At 38.6% G+C, this 14134-nt stretch overlaps 1 protein-coding gene across 3 annotated transcripts in view; it reads right to left on the bottom strand.

Moving 5' to 3' along the window:
• Positions 1–13816, bottom strand: part of MTMR7 (myotubularin related protein 7) — a 50242-nt gene extending 36426 nt beyond the window's left edge. For 2 of the 3 annotated variants that reach the window (XR_014851740.1, XM_085058864.1), the window contains exons 1-2: positions 13328–13815; positions 115–237 (exon numbers count right to left, since the gene is read on the bottom strand). Coding sequence is in view for 2 of the 3 variants with exons in the window: in XM_085058864.1 (XP_084914990.1) it covers positions 115–237; positions 13328–13351 (147 nt within the window). In the remaining variant the exon portion in view is untranslated. Of the gene's footprint in view, positions 1–114; positions 238–13327 lie in introns of all 3 variants that reach the window. The other variant, XM_085058866.1, reaches the window with a different exon arrangement.
• Positions 13817–14134: the final 318 nt, after the last annotated feature.

Raw genomic sequence — 14134 nt, 5'->3', positions numbered from 1 at the left:
AACATCCATATGAACTAATTTACTATGTTTAAAGTGTTTTGAAAGGAATTTTCAAATTACCATCACTAAAGTGCCATGCACATACAGCTAACTGAAAAAACCAAAAATTCATACCCAGGTTTCTTTGCGAGTTTCAGAACCATTCTCCACAAATATGACATGGGTAGCTGTTAAATATAAGGTTCCCAGCACAGCTCTTCTTGAAGAGAAACGATCAAGTAACCTAACATTTTCCACCTATACAAAAAAGTGATAGTGGAAAAAAAGAAATAATTAGGCTATAACAAAGAGCTTAATAGTGAGAGCTCAATGTCCACATTTTGTCTATTACAAAGTTCTTTTCAGCACAACATGAAATATCAAAGAAATATAACTGTATGAGAAAATGTGATTATATTATGTGATCTATTTCCAGATCTTCCTTAATGTTGCTTTTTTCTCCTATCTTGTGGTAATTCTATATCCAAAAGCCTGTTACCAAACACTTCAAAAGACAACTTCTCACTTGAGCTCTTCCTTGTGATCTCATCTTACCAAAACCCTGTAACAGCAAGGCAGGGTCTGTCCTTCAGCTAAGCTCTAGCTCCATGTTTTCCATTCAAGCCATTTCAGCTAAATTAAAATAAAAATAATAATAAGCAGGAGATAATAGTGGTAGTAGAGTGCCTTTCTTCAATGGGTCTCACTCAAACAAATTTTCTCCCACGCAAAACTCTATTAAGATCTAAAACAACATTAAAAGAGTTAAAAGAGTTTAAAAGAATTAAAATTAAAATTTTGGTGCTTGTCCCTATATTCCTGTTCAGACTGACAGCAGAGGTCACACAGGAAGTTTTTGCCTTCAGTCACTTTTCCAAGGGACTCAAGAACTCCACTTCCGCTGCTCTCCCACCTTGGGCACAAAATGGGCATTCTGTCTTCGCTGTACTCCTGACAACAGCAGAGTCCATAATGTGTAATTAACTCTCAGATCAACAGCTTGTGACTTGTACACCATTAGGATTTTGTACACTGCATGTGCTGTAGGCACCTGTTAGTGGTAGGAACTATATGATGTTTAAGGTCCCTTTGAACTCAAACCATTCTATGCTTCTATTATTTCTGACTGAGAAACCAGAAAAATAAAAAAACTAACAAGTTGGATATTCAGTGGGATAAAACCTGCCCAAAACAGTTACCAATTTGTTATCATGGTTTTAATGGATTTCCTACTACAACAATTTTAAAACAAAAATTAGCTGGTTTTCCTGAAAAACAGAATGCCAACATGTGAGAATTACGTGCTTGCAATGTGTATTCCAAATACATTGCACTATTTTTAAAATAGGAATAAAGAAAATCTTAAAATGAAAATAAGCCGATTTAGCAGCAAAATGCTTAAAATCAAACAATTATTTAAGCAGAGTCTTCTCCCTCAAGACCAGTTATAATATGTTCTAAACAAAAATAAAAGAGCTAGAAAGCATGGATGAAGCCTTTTCTCAGGGCCATTTACTTCAGAGGTCATGTACTGGCTTGAGAAGGAATGGAAGAAATACAGTATTGACCCACCAAGCATTCAGCAGTAAGGAAAAAAGGACGGATGATTAAAAAAAAAAATGTAGGCAGCGCCCTTCTAAAAGGAACCCACCAAAACAATAAAAATCAGCTTTGTCTGGATGAAAAAAGGTCCCTACACTGCAGTCCAGCCAACAAGTCTGCTGCACAGGCACTGATCTTGCACAAGGCACTCATCTCCCCAGCCTACAAAGTGAACCAGCTTGGGCCATGAAACACAAGCAAAGCAGGCATCCACACAGCAGGGCAGGGCTGAATTTCCAGACCTCCTAGGTCACATCCTTCCCTACTCATCAATCAGAGGCCCATGACTGAAAAATGCTAACCAACAAAGCTCCTCTTTGGTTATGGTTTGTTTTTTGGGGTTTTTTTTAATACAGAGCTACAAATAAATTAACGGTTGGATCTGAATGAATAGGAACAGCTGCAGTAAGAGCTGTGTGGTAAGTCTGATTTCATCAAAGCAAACGCAGTGGCTGCACTAGGGGAGACCAGAATTCACCTCTCCCTGCACTTTGTCTCTAGAGAACAGACAGTTGCAGCAGCTGAGGGAAGAATATGAACTCATGCTCCCTCAGGATCTTAGCCCAGCTCTGGGGCCTTCCTAAGCTGAGGTCATACTTTTTAATAGCCATAACTGTGTTTACATTCCATTAATTTTATTAAATAACATTTTGAATCTCTGTAACCCATTGGCATCCATAACACCCTGTGGGAGTGGACTTCACATTTCAGCTATGGATTGTACAGTAAATTCTCTTCCTCCTGCTCTTTTTGAATCTGCCACCAGTAACTTGCCACATGTGCTGTTATAGTTACTGTGATCCTTCCCTCCCTTTTTCTCACACTTATCCATAAATCTAATGATTTGGAAGGAGTCTTAGAGAGCATTGCAGCTCCTACCAGCCTCTCAGATTACTATCGTATTTACTGCCTCCATTTCTTTCAGACCAGGAAACTTTTAAACATTACACTACCATTACTGGTTTTAGAGTTATGTACTTTAGTTCTTTTAACTTGTATGGATACCATCTTCTCCTGGTAATTTTTTTACTGTTCATTGTTGCCAGTTTCTTCTAAAATCTTTTCTTATAATGCTTTTATTGGTGACAAATCTTCTGATATGTTCTTGACTACATGCCCAGAATGCACGTCTCTAAACACCTTCCTTACTTTGATCATTTACTAATCCTGTAGATTTTCTGTCAGGATTTTACCCACTTAAAGACAGACTGAAAGCTACTTTACTAGTATTTTTTGCCAAGCTGTTCTTCAAAATCTCTTTTGGCCTGCCTTCTTTTGTTTTAAATTTAACTTGTTTACACTTTATTTTCCTCATTTAGGCATAAACTCAACTTCAAGAAAGCCCTTTTACTTCTAATAAAAGAAATCCTTTTAGTAAGAGACATCCTTTTACTCCTTCACCCTGCTGTTTAACTATGCAAACCTTTTTTTGGACCTTTTAAAGGCTTTTCCTTGAAGTAAACTTGCAGTGAGCTCCCACACTTTAACAATCTTCATGACTCCTTTAAACATTTTAAATTTTGGCTCTCTTTCTTTATTATGTAGTTTTCTCTTTGAAGTTAAGCACTGCCATGGGAGATTTTTCCCCCCTTTTTTTATTTCAAGAGTACTGCTTCTAAGTACATTAGGTGCTGTCACACAGAGGTTCTTAACTGTATTTTGAAACAGATCTTTCTGTAACTAAGACCAGGTCTTAAGGTCTTACAATTATTTCATTACTTTTTTTTTTTAAAATTCAAATTTATTTATTTAAACAAATACTCTCTGTATAAGCAATCATCTAGAAAACATGGAATTTTACTCAGAATCACAACCCACAGCTCATTTACCCAACCTTAACTGGTAAATTATGTCTCCCACTGCTATTGCATTTCCTGTCTTCATCCCTGCTTGATCGTATTTAGGTTTTCATGGGCAGGGCCCCTATTTAGGTAGGATGGTCTTTACTACAGTCTTAATACTGTACTGCAGTCCTGTGACACTAACATCCTACTTTTCTTATTTAATCATGCAATTTCAATATGTAAGCATTCTTGGCTTTTGAGGGGTAGTTAATGCATGAGATTCGACTGTGTTTACTTCAAGAAAAAAGAAATCTGATCTTTGATGGGCATGACTTCACCTGTATTTCCCATGTAATTTGTCATCAGCATGTCTGTTCACATTGTTTTTCTTCCATTAAATTTCTAACATGCCTATTACATCAACATTCTCATTTATAACCAACAACTTTCATTTCAACACTTTCTCTAGACTTTTATTATTCTAGTGAAACACATATGTGGTCCAATTGTCTACCTTTATTTGCTGCAGTTAGGCAATTTCTATTTATAGAGAAGATAAAAAATTTTATGCTGACAATTTTTTTGAGACTCAGTACAGCATCCATAATACCCAAGCTCAAGTACAAAAAATATAAAATATACCAGGCTCGACAAGGAAAATGTATTGTGAGAGATGATGCGCAACTGACTTTTTAGGAAAGCCTTATTTCTGCTGACCCCAAGGAATACAGTAAGAATCAGACAAAATTAGAGAGAGCTTCAAAGTTTGACTCAGTAAAATTTAGTACAATTAGTTGATTAACCTTGCCTGGTACTCAGATGGTATGTGTCAATCTGTTATTGTAGTATGAGGAAAATAAAGCAGGTTTACTAATAACTTGCTTCATGAATAACCTTATCATGTCTAACACCATTTCTAAACTGAAAGGGAATTGCTTGAGTCTAAACTCTACCTGGATTCAAATTCACAGTTCTGATTTATAGTTATAAAGTGGCATGAAGTGCCTTCAGGAACAGTAATAATCTCTAAACTCTCAGAGCTTTTTCTTAAAATTCTGTGAATGACCTCCAGCATGGATTTAGATGGTTTTCATCTGAGCTCCATCTGTATTTCTTCTGCCTAGATTCCAGTTGCTCAACCTTTCTGAAAAAGCAGCTTTATTTCGCCCATGGGCAGGAAAAAAAGAAAAGTAAAATAGAGCTATCCTCAATTTTAGATTTCATTTGGCTGATCAAAGGATTCAGAGAATGAGCCTTCTTTCTTCTTCTGCACCCTCCCAATCAGGAAAAGAAAGCAAAGTCCAACAGTGTCTTTAAGAGGGTTTGGAAATAGAGGGGATGGGAATGTGTTCATTTCCACAAGAGAGAAACACACATTGCAATAGTGCTTTGGAAGAAGAGGAGTTTTTCTATCTAAAAAGTCATAGCATGCTGAGAAATCAACATTAATAGCCAAAATTTAAATTAAATATCAGAAAGAGATCATATAGTAGTTATTTTTCTTTTTTTTTTCCTCAAAAACAGTGCTCCATTTTTTCACCAAAATGACTGTAGAATTTATTGGAGAATGTAGAAAATTGTGTATGTACTGACACATGTCAGAAAAAAGCACAGAGACCACGCACATGTGCTTTGTCTAAAATTAACAGCTGGTGGGAGAGACCAGATCAGAAAAGACAAGTCTGTAAAGCTGAGAGCGGGAAGACCTCAAGGACTTAAAAGGAAAGCATTAGCCAAGGCAGTCTAGAGAGTGGCATCTAAGTAAAACTTCAATAATTTAAATAATTTATTTGAAGCTCTTGCCCTTGTCTTTTTTTCCTTTTTTTTTTCTTCTTTTTTTTTTTTTTTTCTTTTTTCCCTGATGACTCTGGCTGTCTAGGCCTAAAGAAAAGGCCTAGATTGCCAGGAGAATTATTTCAATGACTACAACCCCTTAGATGGGGATAAATAAAGTTGGCCAGAAACTCTATTTTCAATGCAACACAGATGACAGAAAAAAGGAGGCAAAAATAGAAGTTAAAGGGAACACAGATTAAGAACAGATGGAAGGCGCTTTTTACTCAAAGAATAACCATGACAAATGACTTATGAGCAAGGTTGCCAGAAGGTCATTCAAGGAAAAAAAAAAGTCATTTTAGGGAAAATCATGGGCCAGTTTTATTCAGGCACAACTCCCACCAGTTTCAATGGGACTCCCACCTAAGGAAGAATGACAAGTATATGACCCTGAAAGCATTCGGAAAAGTTTGCGTGCCAAAATGTTATTCCTAAAAATATCTGTGGACCATAATTTGTTTTCATTTTTAGTATAGATTACTTTTTTAATAAGCTTTGAATGCTTTTTGAAAATGCTACCTCCATCCTCACTTCTTTAAGCTGTTTCAGTGTCTCCAAACATGTCAGCATCGCAAAACAGGGCAGAAATTACTGCTACTGTTTCAGGCTGTTCACAACTCCACATGGGAAAGCTTTTTCAGATAAACACAGGATCAGTTCTGACTGCAGGCTCAGGCTGAGCAGGGAAAGGAGAGAGAAGCAAAGCTGTATGGCAGATTGGCCAGAACTGGAGCACAACTCAGTCCCACACCCCTCTACAGCACTTTGCTTCCTGCAGGGAGAGAGATGCTACCCGACACAAAAAGGTCTCTACCATGGGATTTTCAAACAAAATGAAATTTTGAATTATGGAAAACCATCTCAAACAGTTTTGTTCTCACTACATAGGTTTTAAGTCTATGTGTTTGCTTCCTGTATATTAGCTAACCTGAAGTAGAAGACACTGGAACAGCCAGCTCTGCCATAGTCATCACTGAGCTGCCCATTATCACTGAGCATCTTGAAGGAAACACAATCTGAAAAGCCTATTTGTAAGCCAAGAACTAAACAGTTTAGTTCCCACATATAACCAAGTGTTCCCCACTCCTTTAGGAGAAACCCTATTAAATTGTCTCTTCTAACTCCTTATGACAAGAAGGAGAAAGACCAGAAAACCCTCCCAGCCAGGAGAAAGCTGCCCATCAAAGGTAAGCAGAGAATGTCCTCAGGCCACATCATCAGGAGCTTCTCTATTGTTCAGAGTTAAAATTGGTTGCTCTTCAACAATCTCTGAAAGCAAGTTTCATATAAAAGCTGATAAAGTACCTTGAAATTTGACTGTACAAATGAGTTTCAGTGATTCTTCAAGGGTTAAGAAAGGCCACTTTCACAAAGATCTCTGCTGCTGGAAACGTTGACCCAAAGCCAAGGAACAGGGCTGGGCCCTAGGGGCACACACTTAGCCCCAAAAAGGCTTCTTCTTGTCCATCCCCTTGGGCTCCCAGACTGACAAGGGATTTCTGCTGCTTTTCTTACTCTCCTTATGATGTTGAACATGAGTAAAAGCAATAAGAAACTGAGCCCTGGGAATTCATGACAGGACTCTGACTGGCCTCAGCACTGCAGGTACATAAGAGCTAAGGGAAGAGCTTGTGAAAGCCAAAAGCCTGAACCTAATGAGAAAAAAAAGCACAGCTGGTTGAGGTCAAGTGGAATATCTGAGCTTTCTTCACCTTGGATGACCCCAGCTATCCATGTGTTTAACATAATTCCTTAGAGTGAAAAAAGACATGTAAAAACCCAAATGCTACTTTTTTTTTTCCCCATACAAAGATAGTAGAGTTGTACTTGTTAAGCAAAATGTACAATAAGTAATCTCTTCTGCATAATCTTGGAACAAGAACAAAAGAAAACTGAATTGTCAATTGATGCTGCCTTTTAATGTGGTTTCAATTCTATTTTGTAAGAATCATAAAAATTGTACTTGATCCATGTTACTTTTTTATATTTTCATCTCTGAAATGATTTCCATCTCTGAAAAGATTTCCCAAGTGCAGCAAAATAGTGCACAGTCAGTCTATGAAGTTAGATGGTTGCATATGTCAAAAGACACCAACAAAACCAAAAGTAGATAAATCATTAAATTTAAGCAAATCCACCTTAAGCTCTGCATTGTAAAAAGTTTCCTCAGGGCAAATCTGGCAGAATGGAGGAAAATATTCAAGAAAAATCTAAGCAAGTTTAATTTATTAAAGGACTAAAGTGAAATGGAGATACTGGTAAAACAAGATGAAAAAAGAATAAGGATTGATTCATAATGTCAGCAAGACAGACAACAAACTACCTAATAATTTGGCTTAAAAAAAATAAACTATTGTCTGCTAAGATCTATAAAAAGCACGAGGTCAGCAACACATTATCAGATACACATGAGCAGCAGCTGTATAATGGGAGCAGTAAAGAGGAACCTATTACAAGAGTATAGAGCATTGCAATATGGTGACAACATTGTAACACAGGGCTCATACATCGTTTTCTCTTTCAGTCTGTATTATATCTCATTTATCTACAAAAGGAGAAGAGAGCAACTAAGTGTATTCTATTAAAAATCCTATCTAAGAGCTTCAATTTTGGAAAAATAGGGCTTCCTTAAGGCAGTTAATCTTACTATACTTGCCAAATTTGTTTAGATTCAGTTCTGAAAACATATACAGGGAGAAAGAATTCTGCACGCAGCCAAGGAATACTGAAAAGAAATATATCTTTAAACTCCTGTATTTGATACAGGCTTTTCTGTTCCATGTTTAAAACCATACCCTGTTCAGCAGCCAATTTTAGAGCAGCAGTACCAATCCATTTCAGCTGTGCAGGCCACGAGAGATTTGCATTAAAAACAGATTTGTAGGACTCCCTTCTCTGGTGGTAGGGATCTGTCTGTCTCAGCAGAGTACACCTGCACAGCAGGAAATGTCAGTGTGCATTTTCTATTGCAAATAGTTCATTCCTTCAGTTTACAGACATCGACAGACCAAATACCACCCACCTGGGTCCATTAACAGCAGGCCTAGAGATTCCAGCCTTGACCACCCCAAAGCCAAACTTCCCAAATCCTTCATTTCAACCTCACTCTCCTACTGTGCATAAAAAAACCCCAAAGAGTACCCTGCAGACATGCTGTCTTAATTATTTTCAGTACTATTTTTCAAGTGCAACAAGGTTTAGTGTTACTGGTTTAGACACAAACACCAAGACAACTAATTAAAATATGTGGCTACCCATGATTTTCAGAAGTTGTTTTGTGACTTTGTCCAGCTACCTCTTTATTGAATGTCACATTATTGAAAATATGAAAGTCTGTGTGATCTTCTGACCATTTTTGAATAAATATTTTGAGAAAAATGGCTGTTACAAGATTTTGTTTAAACTGAAACTCACACTAATAAGAAGGTAGCTTGATGACTCTAATTCAAAACAAGTATTTTACAGCAAAATTCCAAACAGATATTTTAAGTCCAATCGCACAACATAGGGATATTTCCTGCAGTTCCTATTTTCATTTTATCCACCTCCAGTCTTGAATGCCAAACCACAGAACATTTTCTGGCATAGTATATTACAAAGCTCATCTGTATTAAATTTATGATTTGTGCTCAAAGTTTCATAGCACAATGATGGAATAAAGAGAACCCAAAAAAAGCTAAATTGCATTCTAAATAGGAAGATTTACTAATAAGAAAAAAACACAACTCACAAAATCAGAGTTAAATGGGTCCTGGATTGGTGTAGATATTTCAACGCATCAATTGACTAAAGCAGTGGAGTGATATATTTGAAGCCATTAAACATTACTGGACCCAGAACAGACTGAACAACTTTTAACCATGATGTAAAGTGAGAAAACAGTTATGAAATCAGGGAACATCAGCTGAATTTTAAGACACACTGCTCTAAGCTGTATACTTAGAGGAAAGTATAGAAACCACCTTCACACAATAGTCAAAAAGCAGAAAATCAATATGGCACTTAAAAGAGGTTGCAGTAATGTGTCTGCTGTAACCTGATGACCCAAAACACCAATAAAAGGCAAGGGCCATGCCAGCCTGACCTCCTCTACCTTTTCTAACTAGCAAACTAAATAAAAGTTTAGCCAAACTCTAGTTCTATGGTGAAGTGCTTGAGGCACTCCATTCCCTGGCTTGTGGGGGAAACAACTGGTCCACATCTCCAGGCATTTCCTGATATCACCTCAGGATTGCTGCCAGCTTTCTACATAACTGAAATAAACCAAAGTTTTCCAAAATGAATTGTAGCTTGGATACAAAGAACATTGCTATAATATCACATCTTATCTCAGCAGAAGACACACAGACAGCAGCGGTAGAATATGCCAACTTACCTTAAAAAAAAAAAATAAAAAGGTGGAGATCCAACAACCCAGAACATGTACTTGGAGAATAAAGACTGGGCATGCTGGGTTCAATTTTGCTATTGACCTAGATAAGCACCTGGAAAAATATTTTGCCTTTTACATTGTCACATATAAAGTGGATATACATTATATGGGTGTCCTGATGGATACTACGTGACAAAGGACATGTATCAAAACACTTAATAAAAACACAAGAATTATGGAAAGTAGATTGAAAACAAAGTCAAACACACAACTCATTTGCTCATGCTGGAAATTTGTTCTGTGAGACAATACATCTGGTAGAAAGATTTGTCATTAATGTGGGAGCATATCTTAAATTCTGCCTGAAAGAGGCATTATCAAAAGGAAATATCTCACTGTAACATCACAAAAATGAAAGCACTCCAGAAACTTAAGTCATCCCAAGTATTCTGTTAACACTGAGCCAAAAGGATTTCTGGGCTAAGTCTACAGAAGACAGCTAGTACACCAGGGATAAATCTGATGTGTTCTTTATTATAAGGCCATTCACTGGGCCTGCTGCCAATATACAAATAAAAATGATATGAAGAGTTACAAACAAATAACTAGCTACAGTGCATGAAGTCACCCTATGAACATATCTACAGAGCTCTGTATCTATCATCCTGTCCATGGCCAGACATACCTCTATACATGCTCATAAAACATGCTTCTAATTTGTTCAGAAGTATTAGTGATTCCTTTTTTTCTGACTGCTATGCGCTGTTTGTCATATTTTGGTTTTGGAGAGTTATCCTAAACCATCTTGCTGTTCAATCCAAACTCATGTCAGTCACTGGTTTTACTAATTTTTAATTTTTAAAAGTCTATGGGAGTTACATATAATTCTATTCAGCAACGGGTGACTGTTACCAACTCTTAAATGTACTTAAATTACATCCTTCATACACAGGATGGCATTTACTTTGTGAAAACATAGTGCTATGTACATTCATACAGGCATACATCATGTATGCAGCCTGTTCTCTACCAATAGGGTAATGACAGAACAATAGTGTTCAGCACATCAAATAGTGTGTTAGCAGGTGGATACACACAGCCTGTTGGGAAAGAACCAGAATGGCTTTTGCAGTGGGAATCCTACTCCAGAAGAGTCTTTCAAAACAGTGTGTGGGCAAAAGAGACACATAGGAGCTTCAACACAAAGTAGAATATCTACAGGAAAAACAACCTAAAACATATTTACAGAACAATGGACTCATAATTGAGAGTTTTGACACAGGAAAGAGGTCTTGGAGTCACTGATGATATTTCTCCAAAATTATCAGACTGGTGGATTGTGATCAAGATTTATTGTGAAGGCATGGATTAGGTGAACATGGAATTTTTATTGAACAAATCCTTGAAGCTAGAAGGAAGGAATACTGAAGGAAGCTACTCAGGACTTTTTAACAGACAGAAGAAGGTAATTTTTGTAAAGCCACAATCTTCTGGAACTTGCTTCCATGCAGGCTAGGAAGCCAGAGAGTGTCAGCCTGTCTATAAGGAGCTCTGGCTAACTCACACAGAGAGGTCCATAAATGGACATTAGTGGAACTAGGAGGAATTGGACCCTAATACAACTGTAGATGCTGAGAAGCTGCAGAAGGTGACCAGGTCTAAATGCTCTCTCTCCTCTGTCACTCTGGCACAGAGTAGTGATCTTAATGAACTACTGGCCCAACTGATATGGAATTACCTTATGCTTTTTTAGTGTCTCTTATGTTTTATCAGATTAATTTTAATATTTATGAAGCATAACTCACTACAGTCACATTTCACTTAAAATTAAAACAATTGCCAAGACCTAATGGGCATCATGTAATGAAGACCTCCCTTTGAAGGAAAAGCTTTTACTTGGGTCAGGAACTTTTTTCAGCTATTACTAAGTTAATTAATTTGCTAAGTATGGGATTTATCTTGATTTTCCATTTGGCTGGGTTTATGAATCAAGGAAAGTATCATTATTCTGAGATTAATACCTTTGCAGAGTAGAGTAGCCACTTGTCAAATTTCTCTGAGGAAAAAAATGTATGGAGTCAGGAAATGTGACACCAGAGACTAGCACATGATACTGTGAGCTTTTACTTTACCCTCACCTATTTTTACATTACTGGCATTAGAAATCATTTACTGTTCAATTCAAAATTATCAAAACCAAATTCAGTAAAAGCAAAACAAACAACAAAAACAAACAAACAAACCCAACCAAAAAAAAACCCACCAAAAAAAAACCAAACAAAAAACCCCCTGCAACACTGTTCTGGTGATTGATTTTAAGCTGAGGGTTTGAAAAAAAATCAAAGATATCAATTCTGTTAGGTAGCTGCAGATACACTAATTTGTCAGTGTATTTAGAAGAAATTGGAGAGACGAAGTATTTCTGTAGTGATTCATGTTGATTTTCTACATTTATGTAGGAAATTTTAAAGGATTTTTTGTACCCCTTGAACATTTTAATCATGCCTTCTAATCTGCTCTTGTATATCAGATACTTTTTAGCACAGTTGTAATGTAAGAGACTGCCAGGATCCAGGACTGCAGAATCACCTCACACTGAGTAAGATTTTCAGTGACCTGAGGCATTGGTACAGTGCCTTCTCATAGTACCAGATACAGAAATGGGTTTTATATATGCAGAGTAATATTTTCAGGACCTGGTTGTAGAAAACAGATAAGCTTCCATTGCCTGCAACAGGGACTTGTCTGGGTCTTCCATTCACAGCAAATACAACCATTTATTTTTATAAAATGCATACATTTTTCTACTCTTATCAATTTGTTTTCAACATTTTCCTCATTCATGCTTTCAGCATTCTTCAGCAAATGGTCAGAAGCATTTGTTCTGACAACTTCCACTGATTGCATCCTACCTACAGGATGATACATTCATACTATTCTGAAATTCTTCCTTCACAAAAAGGCAGATAATAGATCATGAGATTGAGATTGAGATGAGATGAGATGAGATGAGATGAGATGAGATGAGATGAGATGCAGTGTTCTAAATGCCTATATTCTTAATAGATTTATTGCTTAACACCTAAAGGCCAAAAAAGATAGATGAAGAACAAGGCCCTAATCTCAACTTCATGTCATCATACGAAATACTGACAATAAATAAATACAAATAAATTCTTAATTTCAGGGGATTGGGTTAATAAACGAATAAATGTGAAAATATATCTCATTCTCATTTCAAATTAACATATTGCTGTGGTTGACTTTTTTACAATTACTTTTAAGATAAACCTTTTGTGTGTTAAACTGTATCTTCTTGTTTAGAGCCAGGTGGCAATTTTGTTAACAAATACAGGCCTCGTGCTTAGAAAGCCATAGAAAAAGATGAATTACGTCGGCCAAACATGAACCACGTACATGCAAACACTAGAGCAATTCATCACCGAGTGTGAAATCTCGGGGCGAGCTGAAGGCGTGTGCAGGGCAGAGAGCAGGGCTCCCATCGCGGTACCCACAGCTCCCGGACAGTGCCGCGTTAGCACAGGGCTGAGCAAGGAGCCCCACAAATCCCCTGCCCACACCGCACGGCAGCGCGCCCACCTCTCGGCCTTCTGGGCAGGTACGAAAACAACCAGCCCAAAGGCAGCCCGCTTTCCAGCAGCAGCTGGAAGGCCGCAGAGGCCCGCAGGGCTGCGGTGAAAGGCTCCTTCGGGCCGGAGGGGCCGCGGGGATGATGCTGCCCGGCGGGACCCACCTTGGGCATCCGGATGTGCTCCATGGCGGCAGCGCCCGGCCGAGCTCCTCAGGCACAGCCCGCCGCCGGAGGAGGCAGCCCTGCGCACCTGGCCTCTCCCCGGTATCCTCCGGCCCTGATGCTAAAAAAAATAAAAATTATTATTATTATTTTAATAATATATTTCCATTTTATCTTTTCCTGGGGTTTTCCGGCGCGGCTGGGAAGGAAGCAGGGCGGGTTTATTGCCGGCAGCCGGTGTGCCCGCGCCGCGATGCCGGCAGGTCGGCGGCTGGCTCCACCTCCCCGGCAGCTGCCATGCCGCCCCGGCCGCGGGGATGCTCGGCGCTTGTCACCCTGCCCTGCTGTCCCCCGGGCACCGCCGGCACGGCCACCGCCTCCCCCCGCCGCCGCCCACGGGCGCGACCCGGAGGGTGCGCTGCCTTCTCTGGAATGACACCGCTATGCCATTTCTTTCGGGGAAGATAAGGTCGGAAGCATAAAGCGAGCTCTGTCTGAGATCGCCTCCCCCCGTTTAGTTTGTTCCCTGGCCCGGCTGTACAGTGGCTCAAAGACAAAAGCTGCACTTACTGAAACTGAAACACTGAATTTTGTTTATCTCAAGCTCTGTGTGTCTGTAATTCACGACTTTGCTGCATCCTCAGATTTGCACAAGGGAGTATTTTTTGTGACGCACAGTTTTCAGCCTTACGCCAGAAATTCCTTTAGCCATCTTTTGCCTTACCTATTGCAAGAGATGTGTTACCTCTTGGAGCAAAAACAAATGGCAGAGATGGTTTTCCGAGTTTACCAGTGTGAGAAAAATAA

The sequence above is a fragment of the Lichenostomus cassidix genome, chromosome 4 (genome assembly GCF_008360975.1).
Source record: "Lichenostomus cassidix isolate B80296 chromosome 4, HeHo_3.0, whole genome shotgun sequence".
In the NCBI taxonomy this organism is placed as follows: Eukaryota; Metazoa; Chordata; class Aves; order Passeriformes; family Meliphagidae; genus Lichenostomus; species Lichenostomus cassidix.
The sequence above is the reverse complement of the archived record's forward strand: the minus strand, read 5'-3'. Positions and strand labels throughout refer to the sequence as shown.